The sequence below is a fragment of the Gobius niger genome (assembly GCF_951799975.1).
Source record: "Gobius niger genome assembly, chromosome: 3".
Lineage (NCBI taxonomy): Eukaryota > Metazoa > Chordata > Actinopteri > Gobiiformes > Gobiidae > Gobius > Gobius niger.
Window position 1 is genome coordinate 6,111,896 of NC_136854.1, and position 17,005 is coordinate 6,128,900.

The 17,005-nt window shown below is 42.5% G+C and overlaps 3 protein-coding genes across 4 annotated transcripts; 2 read left to right on the plus strand and 1 right to left on the minus strand.

Moving 5' to 3' along the window:
• Positions 1 to 5,005, minus strand: rps19bp1 (ribosomal protein S19 binding protein 1). Of its 2 annotated transcripts, none has more exons than XM_079554120.1 (4): positions 4,883 to 5,005; positions 3,461 to 3,586; positions 1,017 to 1,114; positions 1 to 440 (listed from the first exon to the last, which is right to left on the minus strand). In XM_079554120.1, exons 1-4 carry the CDS (start codon positions 4,935 to 4,937, stop codon positions 294 to 296), a joined length of 426 nt encoding a protein of 141 aa, XP_079410246.1. In that variant the 5' UTR covers positions 4,938 to 5,005; the 3' UTR covers positions 1 to 293. The 2 variants fall into 2 exon arrangements, with proteins under 2 accessions (XP_079410246.1, XP_079410245.1); XM_079554119.1 differs by having other exon boundaries at positions 1,017 to 1,117.
• A 345-nt stretch (positions 5,006 to 5,350) lies between these two features.
• atf4a (activating transcription factor 4a) lies at positions 5,351 to 8,013 on the plus strand. Its single transcript, XM_079553784.1, has 4 exons — positions 5,351 to 5,549; positions 6,555 to 6,719; positions 6,806 to 7,030; positions 7,145 to 8,013. The coding sequence occupies exons 2-4, from the start codon at positions 6,671 to 6,673 to the stop codon at positions 7,870 to 7,872; spliced, it is 1,002 nt and encodes a 333-aa protein (XP_079409910.1). The 5' UTR covers positions 5,351 to 5,549; positions 6,555 to 6,670; the 3' UTR covers positions 7,873 to 8,013.
• Positions 8,014 to 9,548: 1,535 nt separating this feature from the next.
• Positions 9,549 to 15,918, plus strand: LOC306961337 (uncharacterized protein). Its single transcript, XM_079554034.1, has 3 exons — positions 9,549 to 9,694; positions 14,741 to 15,005; positions 15,217 to 15,918. Exons 1-3 carry the CDS (start codon positions 9,615 to 9,617, stop codon positions 15,877 to 15,879), a joined length of 1,008 nt encoding a protein of 335 aa, XP_079410160.1. The 5' UTR covers positions 9,549 to 9,614; the 3' UTR covers positions 15,880 to 15,918.
• Positions 15,919 to 17,005: the final 1,087 nt, after the last annotated feature.

Here is a 17,005-nt window from a genome sequence, read left to right on the forward strand (position 1 = left end):
TTATTTTAGTCGTAAAAACAGAAACTTTAATTATTCAAATGAATGCGATAAGTTGCCGTACAGACAAAACAACACATTGTTCTATCCCCAATAGGAGTTGTCCTACTATAACTTTACAAACTGTACAAAGAAGATCCTCTGTTGCCCTCTACTGGCAACACTCAAAATGCAGCCATTTAAATGAGTCTAAAAACATTGCATTTGGAACTGCTCTGAGGTTATCAGAAGTGAGAGAGTCTTCATTGCCGTCAGTCAGCTCTCCTTACATAGCGCCCTCTGCAGGCGTGCGGGGGTCACTGCTTCTCCACAGTCCTCCCAAAGTACTCCCTCTGGAACTGCTGGAACTCCTCCTCGGTGAATACGCTTTGTGACTCCTGGGGCTTCTTCACAGGGGGCGCCGCGGAGCTTCTCGACTGCCTTCCGGAATTCTGACGGATGATCTGTCCCAGAGGAGAAGACAGAACTTTAGGGTTGACATTTAAAAGACGACAAAGTGTTTGTTGGAGCCTGTGACAACAATCCGATTTTTACAAAAAGTTTAAAATGACATGATACAGGAATGTGCCAAGGCAACACTTCAGGCATGTTTTTAATGAGGGAGTGACATGATAACATGATGTAAAGCTTGAAAAAGTCAACTTTGCATAATACCCCTTTTAAAGTAAATACACCAAATATATATTTTCAACATATTTGCAGTTTGCTGTAATTTTGTTTTAAACGGGCTAAATGCAAGTTGGCCATTTGCCAGCTCAGGTAATACACGTAACTGCAGCTTCTATATGAAACTTGTGCATGACGTCACTTCAGACCCGAAGTAACGTCTTTCTGAGTGACAGTGCAGGATTTTAGAGGCAGTTGTGGTGAACAGGTCTGAGCACATTCTCCACCTTAGGGTATTGCTGGAACATGTAAGGGGAGGAAAATACATAATTTTAACATTTTTAAACTCTGTATATTCCCTTTAAGTTGGAGGGGGGGGGCTTCACGGTGGGACTGACTCTGAGTAGATGTACCTTGGTGGTGTGGTCTCCCGGAGCAGTGCTGCTACTGCTGTGGAGGAAGTACTGGAGATTCACTGCAGCGTGGTCTATCTTCTGCCCCCTGCTGGCCTCTTCTGTCACACACACACACATGTACAGCATATTAGGCCCCGATGCATAGACAGTGACACACAGAATATTCAGCATGTATCTGCCCGGAGCTGCTGCAGATTCATGACCGCAAAGTTACAACCGCAGATATCGCTCCCCGAGCGGCTTCTGCTCTGCTTTGCTGAAAAATACAAAGAGTATTCCAGCGAAACAACGTTGTGCAGGCGCTCTCCGTTAAGGATGAGCTTTTTAACTTTTTACATCGAAGTCACTTCAACATTTTCACCACAACCAAATGTGAAGATGAGGAAATCAAGTAAGTTTAACACTCAAACAGAGCGGGCCCTAGACCGAGGAATTTTGTATTTCTGAGGAAATAAAATCAATAGCCCCGCAGTCAAAGTGCTAGGAAGGAGAGGAGTTTTACATTGATGAACTAAGCCGAGCAGCTCAGGTTTACAGCCACATGACGCGGGAAAATGCACCAATCAGCCCAATGCAGTAGATGTCTGATGTCTGTCCATCCCCGACAGATGCAGCGAATTAATTCACAAGAGCAACAGAGCCTTTTCGTGCTTATTTTAGCGCGGGTGATGAGGCCGGCAACACAGCGGCCCCGTTAGCCCGACTGTACCCCACAGAATAAATAAATAAACCCTACTCTCACTGTGGATCAGTCGTAGAACTTGCTGCTCTTCGCCCCTTTATCCAATGATTCTCACTCGTCTGGTTGGTCATAGCATCCATCTGGAAAAACTTCTTTTCCATAATCCACAACAACAGGCCTGTCCTCGACCTGCCCTGCGCCCATCGCCGCTGCTTTTACAGGTCAAGTTGTAAATAAGCCATTAACACGAGCTACAGCATCTGCGTGGCTGTTGTTGTGGTCTCAGAGGAATCACAATCACAATCACAATCAGAGATCATAAGAATTGCGGGAAAGGCGAGTTTTTATTCAAGTTCTCCAGCGGCTGGCAATAGTGATGACAAACAGGGTTGAAGGGGACCGGTGTGTTATTCAAGTTGGATTAAAATGCCTCCAACTGTAATTTGCAGCCTTATTATACATTTTGCTTGCGCTGCAGCCGGCCCTCGAAAGGAATACTTTAAGTCCTGCTTAACGCATTTTTGTTGTAAAATTCGTGTTCAATGATTCTGTACAGAAAAATGTTTAGCTTAGCTCCCATTATCCTGCAATCTCAGACAATTTCCTACCTAAATAAATCTCTTTAAACACATAAAAAATGCATATGATGAGATTAACTCATGACGGATACATGCTCATGATGGATTTTATTTATGACCCATTGTAAAATAATGCTTTTAGACTTCAGTTTAAAGTCACACAATAGTTTATCGAGGCTAATGAAGTGACAGCGTGGCGTGTCCAAGATGGCGTGTTGAGTGTTAATCTTCTCGTCTCTGTGCGCTCTTTCTCGGGCCGACATAAAATGGCGGAGAGGCGGAACCACATCCATACAATGACCAAATTAGGAAATAATCCTCATTAGAGGCGGGGTTTCTTGTAGTTATAATAGTCCGCGCTTCATGTTTGTAAATGATGATTACCTGTTTAGACGTCATCAAAAGTGTATGAATTGATATAATGCCATTAGAGCTGCATGCGGAAAAATATAATAATCAGGAATCGGTCTCATTCGAATGAGAAAAATCATGACCCAAACTGAACGGCATGGTTTTAAGTTATTGTGCTTTTTTCTGTGTTGGGCTCTGTAATTTGCAGCCTTATTATACATTTTGCTTGCGCTGCAGCCGGCCCTCGAAAGGAATACTTTAAGTCCTGCTTAACGCATTTTTGTTGTAAAATTCGTGTTCAATGATTCTGTACAGAAAAATGTTTAGCTTAGCTCCCATTATCCTGCAATCTCAGACAATTTCCTACATAAATAAATCTCTTTAAACACATAAAAAATGCATATGATGAGATTAACTCATGACGGATACATGCTCATGATAGATTTTATTTATGACCCGGTCTGTCAGAGAAATGATCTCTAATGAAACCACTGATCCACAGTAAAGTTTAGATTAGGCCCCAAAGTTCCAGCCCGACTCTGCCAGCCCTACTGAGCGCATTCATGGTTTTCTATAACAGTGGTTCCAAAAGTGGGGGTCGCATTCTACTTTAGCAATCTGAAGTAGCATTAGAGGCAACAACTTTATACTTTTGGGGTCCCAGCTGAAAACGTTAAGGAACCCCTGCTCTATACGACTGAACCCAGACCCGAACCATTATCTGGCCGATGACGATACCCGAACTGAGCCTGTGCTCTTAAAGTGTGCTCTAAAGTGGCACGTTTAACCTCAGTGTTAGTTTGGAGTCTGAGCTGGATGCACAATCTTACCCAGGGCACTCCTCATCCTGCGGTCTTTGGCTGAGGCTCGGTTATGGACAACGGGGGGACCTTTGGAGGACCTCTTCTTGGACCCACTGCCCTTGATCACCTTCTGCTTCTTCCTATCTGGTCCATCTGAAACATAAGCCCCTCAGTCAGACGAAGAGTCCTCCATAAAATCAGTGCTCAGGGAAAGAAGGGTAAATAAAGGTTTTATTATCTAAAGGAAACCTTATGTTGATGATGGTACTCACCGAATATGGTGATAATAACGATAATATAGACTGGAGAGGCCTTCTGCAGGCAGCTCTATAGGCAGGATCGCTGTTAGTGTTTATTTCTGTGATTTTCACCGGATGTGTTGGTGAATGGTGGGTAAACATAGGGCTGTGCAATTAATCGAATTTCGATTCCGATTTTGATTACAACAGTAAATGATTACAAAATTAGCATAATCGCAAAAAATCGATTATGATTTATTTATTTATTTCTTTCATTTTTTTTTTTTCATTTTTTTTTTTCATTTTTAATTTTGGGATTTTTGTCACTTTTTTGCTGGATTTTTGTCATTTTTTGCTGGATTTTTGTCATTTTTTGCTGGATTTTTGTCATTTATTTGCTGGATTTTTGTCATTTTTTTGCTGGATTTTTGTCTTTTTTTGCTGGATTTTTGTCATTTTTTTGCTGGATTTTTGTCTTTTTTTGCTGGATTTTTGTCTTTTTTTTGCTGGATTTTTGTAATTTTTTGTTGGATTTTTGTCATTTTTTTTGCTGGATTTTTGTCAATTTTTGCAGGATTTTTGTCATTTTTTTGCTGTTTTTTTGTCATTTTTTGCAGGATTTTTGTCTTTTTTTGCTGGATTTTCGTCATTTTTTGCAGGATTTTTGTCACTTTCTTTATGGATTTTTTTAAAGGGAACAAATAATCGTTTGAATAATCGTGATTTCAATTATGACAAAAATAATCGTGATTATTATTTTTTCAATAATCGAGCAGCCCTAGGTAAACAGCTGATTTTTCTGGGCGTGAAGAGCTGTTTGTTTAAATCACAGATCCTGAACAGCACCTTTTTACAGAAGCAATGTGAAGTTTGTGAACATTGTTTTGACCCCCCATAGAACTATGAACTATTTAATGCATTTGCGTTTCCCACCAGAGAACAGTTAGGTGCCAAAGGAGTGAACTGAAGACATGAGGATATGCATCGTTAGAATATGCAGCAGTCTGGACTGGAGGCGGAACTTACATACTTTCCTTTTGAGTGAGAAACAAGGCAAAAAAGGAAATCAAACATGGATAAGTAACAGGTTTGGGTTAGTTTCTTGTTGTTATGGTGGCAGACATAGAGTCCTAGCTCTACTACAAACACCTCCAACCACACACCGGCCTCAGCAGCAGACCAAGCGTCAGATAGTATAATGCGCACAAACCTGGCATATCTGCGCTGAGCAGCTCCAAGCCTCTTCTGACCAGCGCCGCGGACATCGCCCCAGCGTTACGTAAACTTTTTGCTGAACGGAAAGTGCCTAAATAACCCCTCAGAGCTCCTCCAGTCTGCTCCTTCTGCTCCGGGACATGTGCTGGCCAGTCACAGCATCAACATCCGCCTCTCTTCCTTTCACATCCGGCTCGTGCAGGACACTGCTTCCTATTGGCTCTAAGTAACCATTACGTGATGACGGCGACGGTATCAGGGAAAGGTTTTTTTTTTTATTTTTTTTTATTAAAAATACAGAACCACATCTCGGTGAGGTATAAAAAAACACGTCCAGTGGTAGCAATCTTTTCATAATGATTAATGTTTTTGTCAAAAGCTGGTTTTATAGTAACGCGGAAGGATACATGTCCCACCTGCCCGCGTAAGAACACAGTGGTGCTTCGGCTCTATTAATGCGGCTGCGCGCGCTCTCGCTTGGTCTTCTTCGCTTGTCTCTTCTGTCTTCTCATGTCTGCCCTGCGCGTCCTCAGTCCCCGAACGCTTGGATTTGATCTAAACACCGCACATTTCACCTTCAAAATGGCAATGTAACGGCGCATTCGGCAGCGGCAACTTTCTGGCAGTGCATCGGCGAGGGCGGCAAATTTCGGCAATATGGCGTAAGTAGCTATTTCTACATTTACAAGCATCTGTTTGACCATCGGGGCCACCGTAAACCGACTGTTTTCGAGCATTAGAGAAAATGGACCTACGACTCGCATATGTTGTGTCAGATACAAACAGGTCCCAGTTTCAGGGGTGTAACTTCTAATCTTTCAACACTTTATTCAATGTCGCCAGTTTCCTCTTAACTCCCTGTTACGGCCTACATGTATATCATTATGCTGTACACATAATTTGTAAAATAATGCTTTTAGACTTCAGTTTAAAGTCACACAATAGTTTATCGAGGCTAATGAAGTGACAGCGTGGCGTGTCCAAGATGGCGTGTTGAGTGTTAATCTTCTCGTCTCTGTGCGCTCTTTCTCGGGGCCGACATAAAATGGCGGAGAGGCGGAACCACATCCATACAATGACCAAATTAGGATATAATCCTCATTAGAGGCGTGGTTTCTTGTAGTTATAATAGTCCGTGCTTCATGTTTGTAAATGATGATTACCTATTTAGACGTCATCAAAAGTGTATGAATTGATATAATGCCATTAGAGCTGCATGCGGAAAAATAAAATAATCAGGGATCGGTCTCATTCGAATGAGAAAAATCATGACCAAAACTGAACAGCATGGTTTTAAGTTATTGTGCTATTTTCAGTGTTGGGCTCTGTTGGCAGGAAATAAAATGTTTAAGCACAAGTTGCCTGTATAAAGGACATTCTAAAGTAATTCAGATTCAGAATTTATCCACGCTGTAGTGAAAAACATAAGAATTTGTTTTGGATCTTATCGTGTAAACCTTTAGCTCCTGGAGCATTGTTTCAGGCCATATGTGGGGCACACCCAGCACATAACTCTTTCAGAAAATGCTGTGGGACCGCCCTGTCATGTTCAGTTAGTCTGTGCATGATGGGACCGGTCCCTGCCCTTTTGTCAGACTGGCGGGTGCCCCTCAGTGTGCCCAGCCCCGGTGTACCATGTATCTGATGGGATGTTTTGTATGTTGCAGGCGGTTGTGGTCATCTCCCCTGTGCTTTGCTGCTTGGCACAGCAGTGTGTCACTCACTTCTCCTAAAGCACACGCCCTGGTGTTTCCCCTGAAGCCCCCACTACAGCGGAGCAGCTATGATGCTGTCAGAGCTAGACCTGGAGGACGTGGAGGCCCTGCACTTAGGTGGGTGTCGGCTGCCCAGTGGTTAGCCTGTAGACGTGGCAGCGAGGTGCATTTAACAGCTGCTGATCTGTGTGTTTTTGCTTTAGGGCCCTCATTTCTGACGGCTGACACTTTGGGGCCCCTTCTGGACCACTGTGAAGATGCTCTGTTTGGCCTGTCTTCTCTGGAGGAGGCCCCCACCACTCGGCCTCTCTCGCCCTCCTCTTCTGCGCACTCCCATCATGCGACTCTCTCTGAAGCTAAAGGCTCAGACCTGACTTTGCCGTGGTTTGGAGCCAGTGACCTGCTGGACGTTCAGTGTCAAGACGAAGGTGAGGCAACACTTATCGAGCTGAAGGAATGTTGTGCATTGTTGAAGGCCTTCAGAGTCTCATGCTGTGGGTAGAGTGACTTGTCATGACAGGTCATGTTTTGTTCATTCGCAGATGATGCGTTGCTGGCCATGGAGTGGGTGTCCGAGAAACTGGAACTGGGAGAGCTGGACTTGGACTCCCTGCTGGACTCTTCCGACGACTGTCCGGAGTCCCCTGAAGCCCAGCTGGCCCCCTGTCCTCAGCCACACCTGTTGGGCGGCGGCAGCAGCCCAATAGAGCCGGAGCTCCACGTGATGACTGACGAAGCTGTGAACGGCAGCCCAATAGAGCCGGAGCTCCACGTGATGACTGACGAAGCTGTGAACGGCGAGCTCCCTCAGATCATTGTGGATGCTGTGAAGTGCGAACCCCTGTCTCCAGCCCATAGCCTGGAGCTGGGCTGCGAGGTGGACCTGTTGGAGAAGACCAGTCCTTCTCAGAGTGACTGTGACAGCGACTCGGGCATCGAATCGTCTCCCCCTCACACCCCCCAGAGCTGCAGAGGAAAGCCCTACAGCCGTCCTCAGCCGGACAGAAAGCCCACGCGAGCCAAAGCTCCCAGGACCGTGGAGAAGAAGATCAAGAAGATGGAGCAGAACAAGACGGCGGCCACACGTTACCGGCAGAAGAAGCGCGTGGAGCAGGAGGATCTGAACACTGAACGGCTGCAGCTGGAGCAAAAGAACCAGGAGCTGAAGGACAGGGCCCAGGCCATCAGCCGAGAGATCCAGTACCTTCAGGACCTGATGGAGGAGGTGCGGCGCCATCACCAGAACAAGAGAGGAACAGAGGCCAAATGAACAGGGTCCAGATGGGGCCGAGCCCCTAGCCTGTACATAAAGACCTGTGTGAGCTTTTCTGTAAACTGTTATGTCACTGCTATTGTTGGCTTGTAGAAATGCTTTGCTCTTTCCAATAAACGCAATTATTCTCCTGTTGAACTGTGGCCTGTGTCATCAGTCATCAATCAACAGAATGAGGCTGAGGAGGAGCTGAAGTTTGAAGTTTACAGGTTCAAAACGACAAATACAGTGTGAAAATAAGACTACATAGACACATCAACCAAGTACCACCTCATAAAACACCTAACCTTAGGACCAGATCAAATCAGGACTAAATAGGTTTTAAGAAAGCTCTAAAATAAAACCCTGTGTGATGTGTTTAAACCAGTGGTTCTCAACCTTTGCGACCCCCATTATAACAGGTAAAGGGGTTTGTGACCCCCGCCGGGGTCACCGTGAGAAATGGGAACATTAGCCTACATAATTCTTAAAAAACAAAGAAAAAAAAATGGCTGAAATAAAATTCATGAAACTACGAACAAATAATGGCACTCTGGTGCAATAGCAAATGCTACAATAAAACATTAGATTATTTGCTATTGAAAAATATATTTTATCTAAATGATCTGGCGACCCCCCAAATTTGTCTCGCGACCCCCAGGTTGAGAACCACTGGTCTAAACTATGACCTAATTTAAATAATTACTGTTTGTCAAATTAATACCACGTGCTGAAGATCCTGAGTGGCCCCCAAAGAAGCGTAACAGTTTGAGAACCATTGACGTACAACCCAAATTCAACAGTAATGAATCTGAACCATCATTGACGGTTTTGAGATGTGGGAGGGCATGTCTTCAGCTGTAAATTTGCAGGCTTGCTTTCTTGTATTTCAAAGGACTTTGATGAAACATTGAGGGAGGATCCAGTCGGTAGTGGACTGTTTTACGGGAAAGAAAGTATTAAATGCTTGAAAACATGGCAAAATGTATTTATAATTCAGTGTGTTTTGTCTATGAGATAGTTTACCACATAGATCTTTTAACTCTTGATATTAATTATGGAAAGTCAATGGATTTTTTTTTGTGCACTAAAAGAATCGTATAGGCCTAAGTAGGCTCCAACAGTCACTTGTAAAAGATAAAAATATGAAAGCCATAATGACCGTCTGAGAAAGGTTTTCCACTTAGTTTTCCTTCATTTTTAATATTTTCATTCAATATGTCATCATCTTCCCTCTTCCTTTTTTGTCTTTTTGTATTACATACCCCGGGCTATATTGTTTTTGTTACGATGAAAGATGTATTACGCTTATTTTAAAAATATATAGGTCCTCACAAAGCTATCACAAAAGTGTAGATTAGGACGTTGACATAGTAATGTCTCACTCCGGTAGCCCCGGTTGCTCATGTAAAGAAAGAGTCAAGAAGACTATTTATTCTTCGTGACTTCCCCCTTATTGACTTTGTTAATGTGACTTCCAGGCCAAAATATACGTTAAAACCAAACAAATGGGGAAATATCTTGAAAATCACCTTAAACTTTTGCTTGTTATGTCAGTATTGAAAGATTATTTATCAAAGCAAACGGATGGGTCAATACAGTGCGTTGATGCAAATAAATGGCCCAGTGTTTTGGGGGTTATTGTTAGTATACATGTTTATTTCAGTTGGCCAATTGGACAATAGCAAGATGGCCGCCACGGCAGGGGTTAGAGTGTCCAATCTAGAGTTCCTCAGTCACAGGGCGGGACCATTTCTTTCATGCTGTTACGCGCTGTTACGTGGTCTCTCGGGACAGTCCCAGCGGTCCGCCGTCTCACGGGCTCGACTCTCACGCACAGGTATGTCGTTTTTGAAACCCATGGGTAAACCTGCTAAACTCATGCTAACTAAACTGCGCTCGCGGACAGCCAGTCACGTGACACGCGGAGCGGAAGTAAGTCACGAGTCTTTTCTGCATACGAGCTCACACTATTTCTGAACTTAGTCATATGGGTATTTCTTACTTCGCAAACCTTTGTTGTCCTTTTAATCTCCATTCATTATGTTTTCCTGAAAACCTTTAAAGATAGATTGTAGCTTTAGGGAAGTAGAGTTCTGAAATATGCTCTTTCAGGGTTAGTTTTCCTCTGCTTTAGCTCCCAACCAGTGTTAATTTTGACATATTTTAATTTAGTGACGAAAATGTAATTCGATTTTAGTCTGGTTTTAGTCAAAAAAATATCTTCAATTTTAGTCTAGTTTTAGTCGACTAAAATTGCAAGTAAATTTTAGTCGACTAAATTTAAGATGAATTTAGTCGATTCAGCATTGATAATATTCATTATAATCATATTTAATGTTGTTCCTCTGCTTCATGGAGCTGCTCCACATGAGCAAAGCTCAGAGCTGATCCTTTGGCAGTGAATTTACATGATCTGAGGCTCTTTCAGACGCTCAATAGAAGTTTGGATGATTTTAGTGTCTCCTTTTCATTTTTATTTAGTCTTATTTTAGTCGACTAAAATATCTGGACATTTTAGTCATAGTTTTAGTCTCATGAAAAACTTTTAATTTAGTTTTAGTCCAATTTTAGTCGTCAAAAATATCACTGACTAAAATTAAGACTAAATATTTTAGTCGACGAAATGAACACTGCTCCCAACATCATGATGACCACTTTCACTCTGTTGTCTTGCTCCACTCCAACTCCACAGAGGTCTACTCTGTCACATTTACTTTGTACAGGCACTTAAGTCACTTTTTGTACCTTTGGAAGTAGTTTTTTCATTCACTACTTTTTGTGATATTAAAGTATCTGTACTCTTACTTGAGTAACTCATGACACTGTGAGTAAATCTTTCAGTGACAAATCTTAATTTTGACGTTTAATAGATATTTGTGTTTTGTGTCTTAATTCTTCATAAGAATTTTCCTTATTTTTTTAATGGTATTTTTCTTTTAAAATAAGAAACACATAAAACACACACGGTTTAATTGAAGATTTGTCTAAAATAAATAATTTTCAACAATTGAAAGTATCCGCGCAATGGGAATAAATGTGCTACAGCACAGTTGTCCCAATGTAAAATGTGCATGAATAACTGTTTTACGTTACGTAACTAATCATCACAAAAATGATTGAAGGTGAGCATCTGTGCTTCCATGAACAATTCAACACTTTTGACAGATATATTAGTTTTAATTTAAAACTGCTGGTGACACAAGCTAAAGTTAAATGTCAACTTTTTTGGGTGGGGGCTTAATTCATAATTCTACACACTATATTTAATCAGTAATAATATATAAAAGCAGAAAGACATTTTTAAAATGTGTCATCTCTACTTACTGCATGATTTAGCCGACATAAACATGTTTTCTCTCCACAGTTTATGGGAGGAGGAGTTACAGTTATGTATGAAGAAAGGCTCAGTGAAATTTGTAAACTTCGAACTTGGCACTCTGAAGTAAAACATTTGGCAGACCGATACCGTAACTTAAAGCTTTTCCTTGTTCATAATCCGACAGGATCAGAATTGGTTTTATTGCCATTGTCAGTGAACAGGTTCACAAACTAGGAATTTTCTTCGGAGCAATCGTGCGACATGAAACATAGAACATGTTTTATACTAAATAATAAAGTATAAAAACTTTAAAACTACAAGGGCATGCACACAGTAAATAGACAAAGTAGTAGGAAAAAACAACAAGAAGCCGTCTCCTCAAGTCTCTGTCGCGAACATAATGCTATACATTTGTTAAGTCACAGCTCTACTTCCTGGTCCCAAGATGTGCGAGAAACTACAAAAAAGTCTTTAATACCACAATCAATATTTCTGAAACTCAACAGAGAGTTACTAAACAGACTTATTTATCAGGCCCATTAGCCAAAACTGCTGTACCTACTGCTATAAAAGTAATATACCAAAACCGGTACATCCGGGTTAGCGGAGATAAATGCTAACGGCGCAGCAGCTACGCTAACCCCGGAAGTAGTGACTTTAGTAAATACAGGGCTGTCAACTCTCACGCTTTCTTCGTGAGACACACGCATTTGAGTGCCTTCACACGCTCTCACGCTACAGCCCTCATATCTCACGCTCAACCAAAATATATCCCTGACTTTTTGCAGTGAGCGGCTGTAGACGCTTTATTTTCATGTTTGTGTTTGTCCGTGCCTCAGCTCGTCTGCTCTTAGCGTGCGTATGTATGTGAGAGCTAGGGATGGGCGGATCGATACCAAAGTATCGATATATCGATACCAAACGGCTATTTTTTAAGTATCGATATTGGGCAAAAAGTATCGATTCTAATTTGCATATGTAAAAAGAAGGCGGGGCAGCAATTATCAACACAAAAGGATGATTTATTTCTTTGTTCTGAGCCAAAACAGTCCACAACAGCAAAGAATTGAACTGAGCCAGGCATATCATTCTGGTTTAGGTAATGTTTGTCATTTAAGTATTAATTAAACATTTTGTTTATGTATTAGTAGTTCACATTAGTATTGTTTAATTAACCAGTTAAAGTAATATAATTTTAAGTGACGAGTTAATTATATAAAATAACAAGATGTATATTGATTGAAATTCATTCACCCATATGAAATGACCAGTATCGGTATCGGTATCGGTATCGGCAAAAATGACCCCAAAAGTATCGGTATCGTATCGATTCCAAAAAATGTGGTATCGCCCATCCCTAGTGAGAGCGTTCCTCTTGCGCTATTTGTTGTTCCGGCGTCTGCCCCGCCCCTCTTCCCCTCACATGTGCTGCTGCAGCTGCAGCCGCTCTTACAAAACAAGCGTCTCCAGACGACGCGGTGACAAAAAGACATGGTTTGATTTGGAGCTACTTTAGCCTAACAGCAAAGGGACACATGCAGAGCGTGTGAAGACACAGTCCAATGATCTGTCTCCAGTTAGATCTGTGAACCGATGAGTAGGGAGTCTGTTACTTAAAGCAGAAGTTTTTATACTATGGGAGTTTGTCGTGATCCGACATCTAATAGCAGCAGGTAGAGAATTCCGCTGGATCAAATACAGCCTGTAATATGCAATAATAGACCATGGTGGTGAAGGCAGCTCCATGGTGATTGTAAAGACACGATTACATATGGAGGTGTTTGCTCATGTGCAAAACAAGTCACAAACAAAAGCAGCATTTGTGTATTTTTTTTCTAACCCAGCACTCTCGTATTTACATATCAGCACAATTATATTTTTTGTGTGTTCTCTGTTGAGCCTGACAAAAACGTATTGTGCAAAGTCCTGTGTGTGCTCAACATGCATGTTGTACAATTTAGCATAGACATTTAATGCTTTTTTTCTAGTTTAATGCTGTTTTAGTTTATACAGCGTTCTTTTTGTGACTCTGATAGCTATTAAAAGGAATAATTATATTCAAAGTATAATCAAACATGCTATAAAAATATTCCAGAAGATTCTCTTTATTATATGCTGCTTACTTTTTGTTGGTAATAAGAAGCAGAATGACTGACATGAGGCAGAGAAATAGGAGGGACGTGACTTAAAACACTGAAGGATAATCCAAACAACGCCAAACAAATGTTTTTAAAAGTGATATACAGTGATATACACGTGGTTCTGACCTTCATGTGACTGACTGTCCTCAAATATGCACAATGCTGTTTCATTGTACCTTTTGTCAGGGCTGTAACGATGAAGGGGGCTCACTGGGCATTTGCTGAAGGGTCCCAATTTGAAGGGGGGGGGGCAGAAAAGTCATTCTTTAACAGCAGTAAATAGACCAGCTAAAGGTATATTCATGATCTAAAATCCACCAAAATGCAGGAAGTCACATCTGAATTATACAAATTTTCTTGGGGGACGACCCCAAAACCCCCCCTTAAAGTGCTCTCCCACACTTTAAATGGCTTTTACTGGTCATTTGCGTTGGTGCAGTACTCCCCCCTGACACATACTTTGAGGTACAAATAGATTTTGTCTATGCAGCTCCTGATATGTTCAGTCACCTAAAGCACCGTATACTTATTTTTTGCTTTGAATTTCGGTCGATTACGAGGCACTATAGCCAAGAAAACGGTCACCCAGCTCAGGACCGACCGATGTCTCACTCCAAAGTTGGGCGAAAAGTTGACAGCCCTGTAAATATTACTTTTTTTTTGCAGTAGGTGCCGCATTTTTGGCTAATGAATCTGAGAAATAAGTAGGTTCAGTAACTCTCCGTTGAATTTCAGAAATATTGATGGTTGTTTTTAATATTTGCCGGTCTGCTAGTACCTGGAAGTGGGAGTCGTGACGTCACACTTAACAAACGTACATTCACCGCTTCACTGAAGGAATTTGCAAGGGATCTGCAAGAGTTTCTCCGCATCGTGTCTGCCATCCAGTCCTTTTTTGTAGCCGCTTAGCGATAGCCTGTGTTTCCTAAGTAACTTCAAATTAGCAATAATTGTCCATTTTCTAAAAACATCGCGACTCATCTCTGTATCCTCCACTTGAGCCTTCTCACTCAGTTTAGTAAGTTTTGAATATCATACAAACAGCAAATCATTGAAAGTACATTTATCTGCACTCTTTCGTCTTCTGCGCGGTCAAAACATGCTTCTGGGTCAAATTTGATCCCGATTGACCTCTGAGCGAGCACACCATGCACTTATTTCATCTTGTTTTCAGGGGCGGGGTTAAAAGCAACTGCAAAATTTGGTGTTGTTGATAATTCAGTTAGAGAAAAATGCATTTTTGACTAAACAATCTTTGAAGTGGCAAGTTTCCATATAAGTGGATGCATTAATTTATTTTGTGAAATCGTAAAATACCGACTGTGTCCAAAATGTGTTCTTGATGATGAAAGCCCTCGATAGATTTCCTTGTTGTATTGTCCCTAAAGAGATTGTTAACCTGTTCTCCCCTCTTTTCCCTCAGAATGTGGTGTTCGGGGCCTCGTCACGTGGTGTGGAGCTCTGCGGGGTCGGTGGCCTACTTGAGTGCGCGGCCCTGGACCCCTGGCTCTGTGGTGGTGGAGCCTGGCTCGGGTGGAGCAGAGGGGGGTAGCGTGTTTGACTTGGCTGAAGAAGAGTACCTATCCCTCCTGTTGGGGGCCCGTACGGTCTCCCAGCTCCTGTGTGGCCGCCTTGGGGTCCATAGGTGCGCACTGGTGTCCCGGCCCCACCCACAGCGCCCCCCGCAGGTAAGATACCTTTCAAATCTGGTTTAGTAATATTTGTTTCAATGCTATATTCGATATTTCAAACTAAAATACAGTGTTTCTCAATCAATAACACATCCAGTTCATTGTCATCACCCCCCACATCACCACAGACTGCAGTCACTCACCAGACCATCATTAACAATATTTTGTTCCACATTAATCAGTAGACTGTCCTTTGGATTATTTCCAGTTCCAGGTGCTCCCTCTCCATGGACTGAACGCAGAGTGGTGCCCCCATTTGGCCGCAGACGAGGAATTCAACGGGACTGACCCTGGGTACTGCACGTCCAAGAGCGCCCCCCGCTGGAGCGAGGAGCAGTTGACTGAGATCCAGGGCCGGATCAGGGCCATGTTGCCGGACCCACACGCCCCCCCTGACCTCACCTTCCTGGGCGAGGATGTGGCTCACCCTGGCCTCTTTTCACGGATCGTGCGGGGGGAGGAGCAGCAGTGGAGAGTATGGCAGGATCCCGGGCATGTGGCCTTCCTCACCCCGTTCCCCAACACTCCTGGGCTGACGGTGGTGGTCCCGCGCAGACCTCTTCCCTCGGACATTTTCAGCCTGAACGAGCAGGACTACGTCGCCCTGGTGAAGGCGGCTCGGAGTGTGGCCCTGCTGCTGCTCAGAGGCTTGGGGGCCTCAGGGGTGGGCATGATTTTTGAGGGTTTTGAGATAGACTACGCTCATGTAAAACTGATGCCACTTTTTTCCACTGGCTCTGGCACAGTGGGGCAGGACCGGGCCAAAGAGCCCCCCTTCTTCAGCACCTACCCTGGCTTTGTGAGCTCAGAGGACGGGCCAGAGGCCAGCCCACAGAGCCTCTCTGAGCTCCACACCCGCCTCACCTGCTAAACCCACACCCTTCTCACCTGCTAGACCTACGCCCGCTTTACCAACCCCCCAACCTTCCGATCATGAAACAACCTGCTCTACCAACTGCGCCACTGTCGAACTAGATATGCCGTAAAGCTCCCTTTGGTCACAGCGTCATTGTTTGTGATTGGTGTATTACTTCTGCGTCTTGTATCTCCGTCATGGAGCTAAAGCCTACGCATCACATCACACTGAACTAACATTTAAAAAACTGCAAAGATGTTATTTGCTGGCCAGATATGATATACTGTAAGGTCAGTTACAATTATCAAAGTTCTAAGAAATAAATACAAATAGATAAAGAACAGTGTCAAGGTGTTGTTTTCCATTTGTTTGCTATGCACTGGGTTAGAAGGGCATAATGCATAATGTCATAGTCTGAGGTTTTACCTGGAAATAAAAAAGGACACAGGTATGTTTATTTGTATTTGTCTGTGTTTACTGATACAAATGTAACATTTCCCGTGAAAAAGGCACAGAGGAATTGGGGGGGAAAAAATACAACTCTTGATCATTAAAAAAGATTGATATTATTAATCCATGAGGTCTCCACTGTAAACCTACATTGTGTTTTTCTTGGCTATTGTTATAACAACATAAGTATTAGCTTTGTCAATACGGGAGAAATGGCCAAGACATTCCATTACCAACTTATAAAAAAGACTGAGCAGATGACATTCCAGCATGACCAACTGAGTGCAAATGTTTGCTTAACACTCAGTCCGTAATGTTGAAGGTTCTGGTGTATAATGAAATGAACATGAGCATAAGTGCATATGACATTATTTAGAAGGATAACATCAGTTGCATAATCATCATTTTTATTTCAGTAAAGCAGCAATTTGAATGAAGAAATGCTGGGCAGAAAAGTTATTTTTTATTAGAATTTTTAAACTGCTGAAGTGACATGGAGGTAAATCTTTAGAAAACTCTTAAAACATGTTTCTATGTTTTAGCAATAATTGTGTCTAATGTGTCATATGTACTTTTAACAAACTGAATTTTCCAGTTATGCATGTGATGTCCTACATGCAATGCAATATCAGTGAATGTCGCAATGAATTGTGCGATTGATCTGTCCAAGCATCTTCAGTCCAGAAAACAC

Coding starts and splice junctions, on each gene's coding strand:
- LOC306961337 (XM_079554034.1), top strand. CDS start 9,615: ATGCTGTTACGCGCTGTTACGTGGTCTCTCGGGACAGTCCCAGCGGTC. Junction 9,695..14,740: donor GGCTCGACTCTCACGCACAG/GTATGTCGTTTT, acceptor CTTTTCCCTCAG/AATGTGGTGTTCGGGGCCTC. Junction 15,006..15,216: donor ACCCACAGCGCCCCCCGCAG/GTAAGATACCTT, acceptor GATTATTTCCAG/TTCCAGGTGCTCCCTCTCCA.
- rps19bp1 (XM_079554119.1), bottom strand. CDS start 4,937: ATGTCCGCGGCGCTGGTCAGAAGAGGCTTGGAGCTGCTCAGCGCAGAT. Junction 1,118..3,460: donor CAGGATGAGGAGTGCCCTGG/GTAAGATTGTGC, acceptor TGTGTGTGACAG/AAGAGGCCAGCAGGGGGCAG. Junction 441..1,016: donor CGGGAGACCACACCACCAAG/GTACATCTACTC, acceptor CCTCTGGGACAG/ATCATCCGTCAGAATTCCGG.
- atf4a (XM_079553784.1), top strand. CDS start 6,671: ATGATGCTGTCAGAGCTAGACCTGGAGGACGTGGAGGCCCTGCACTTA. Junction 6,720..6,805: donor CGTGGAGGCCCTGCACTTAG/GTGGGTGTCGGC, acceptor TTTTTGCTTTAG/GGCCCTCATTTCTGACGGCT. Junction 7,031..7,144: donor CGTTCAGTGTCAAGACGAAG/GTGAGGCAACAC, acceptor GTTCATTCGCAG/ATGATGCGTTGCTGGCCATG.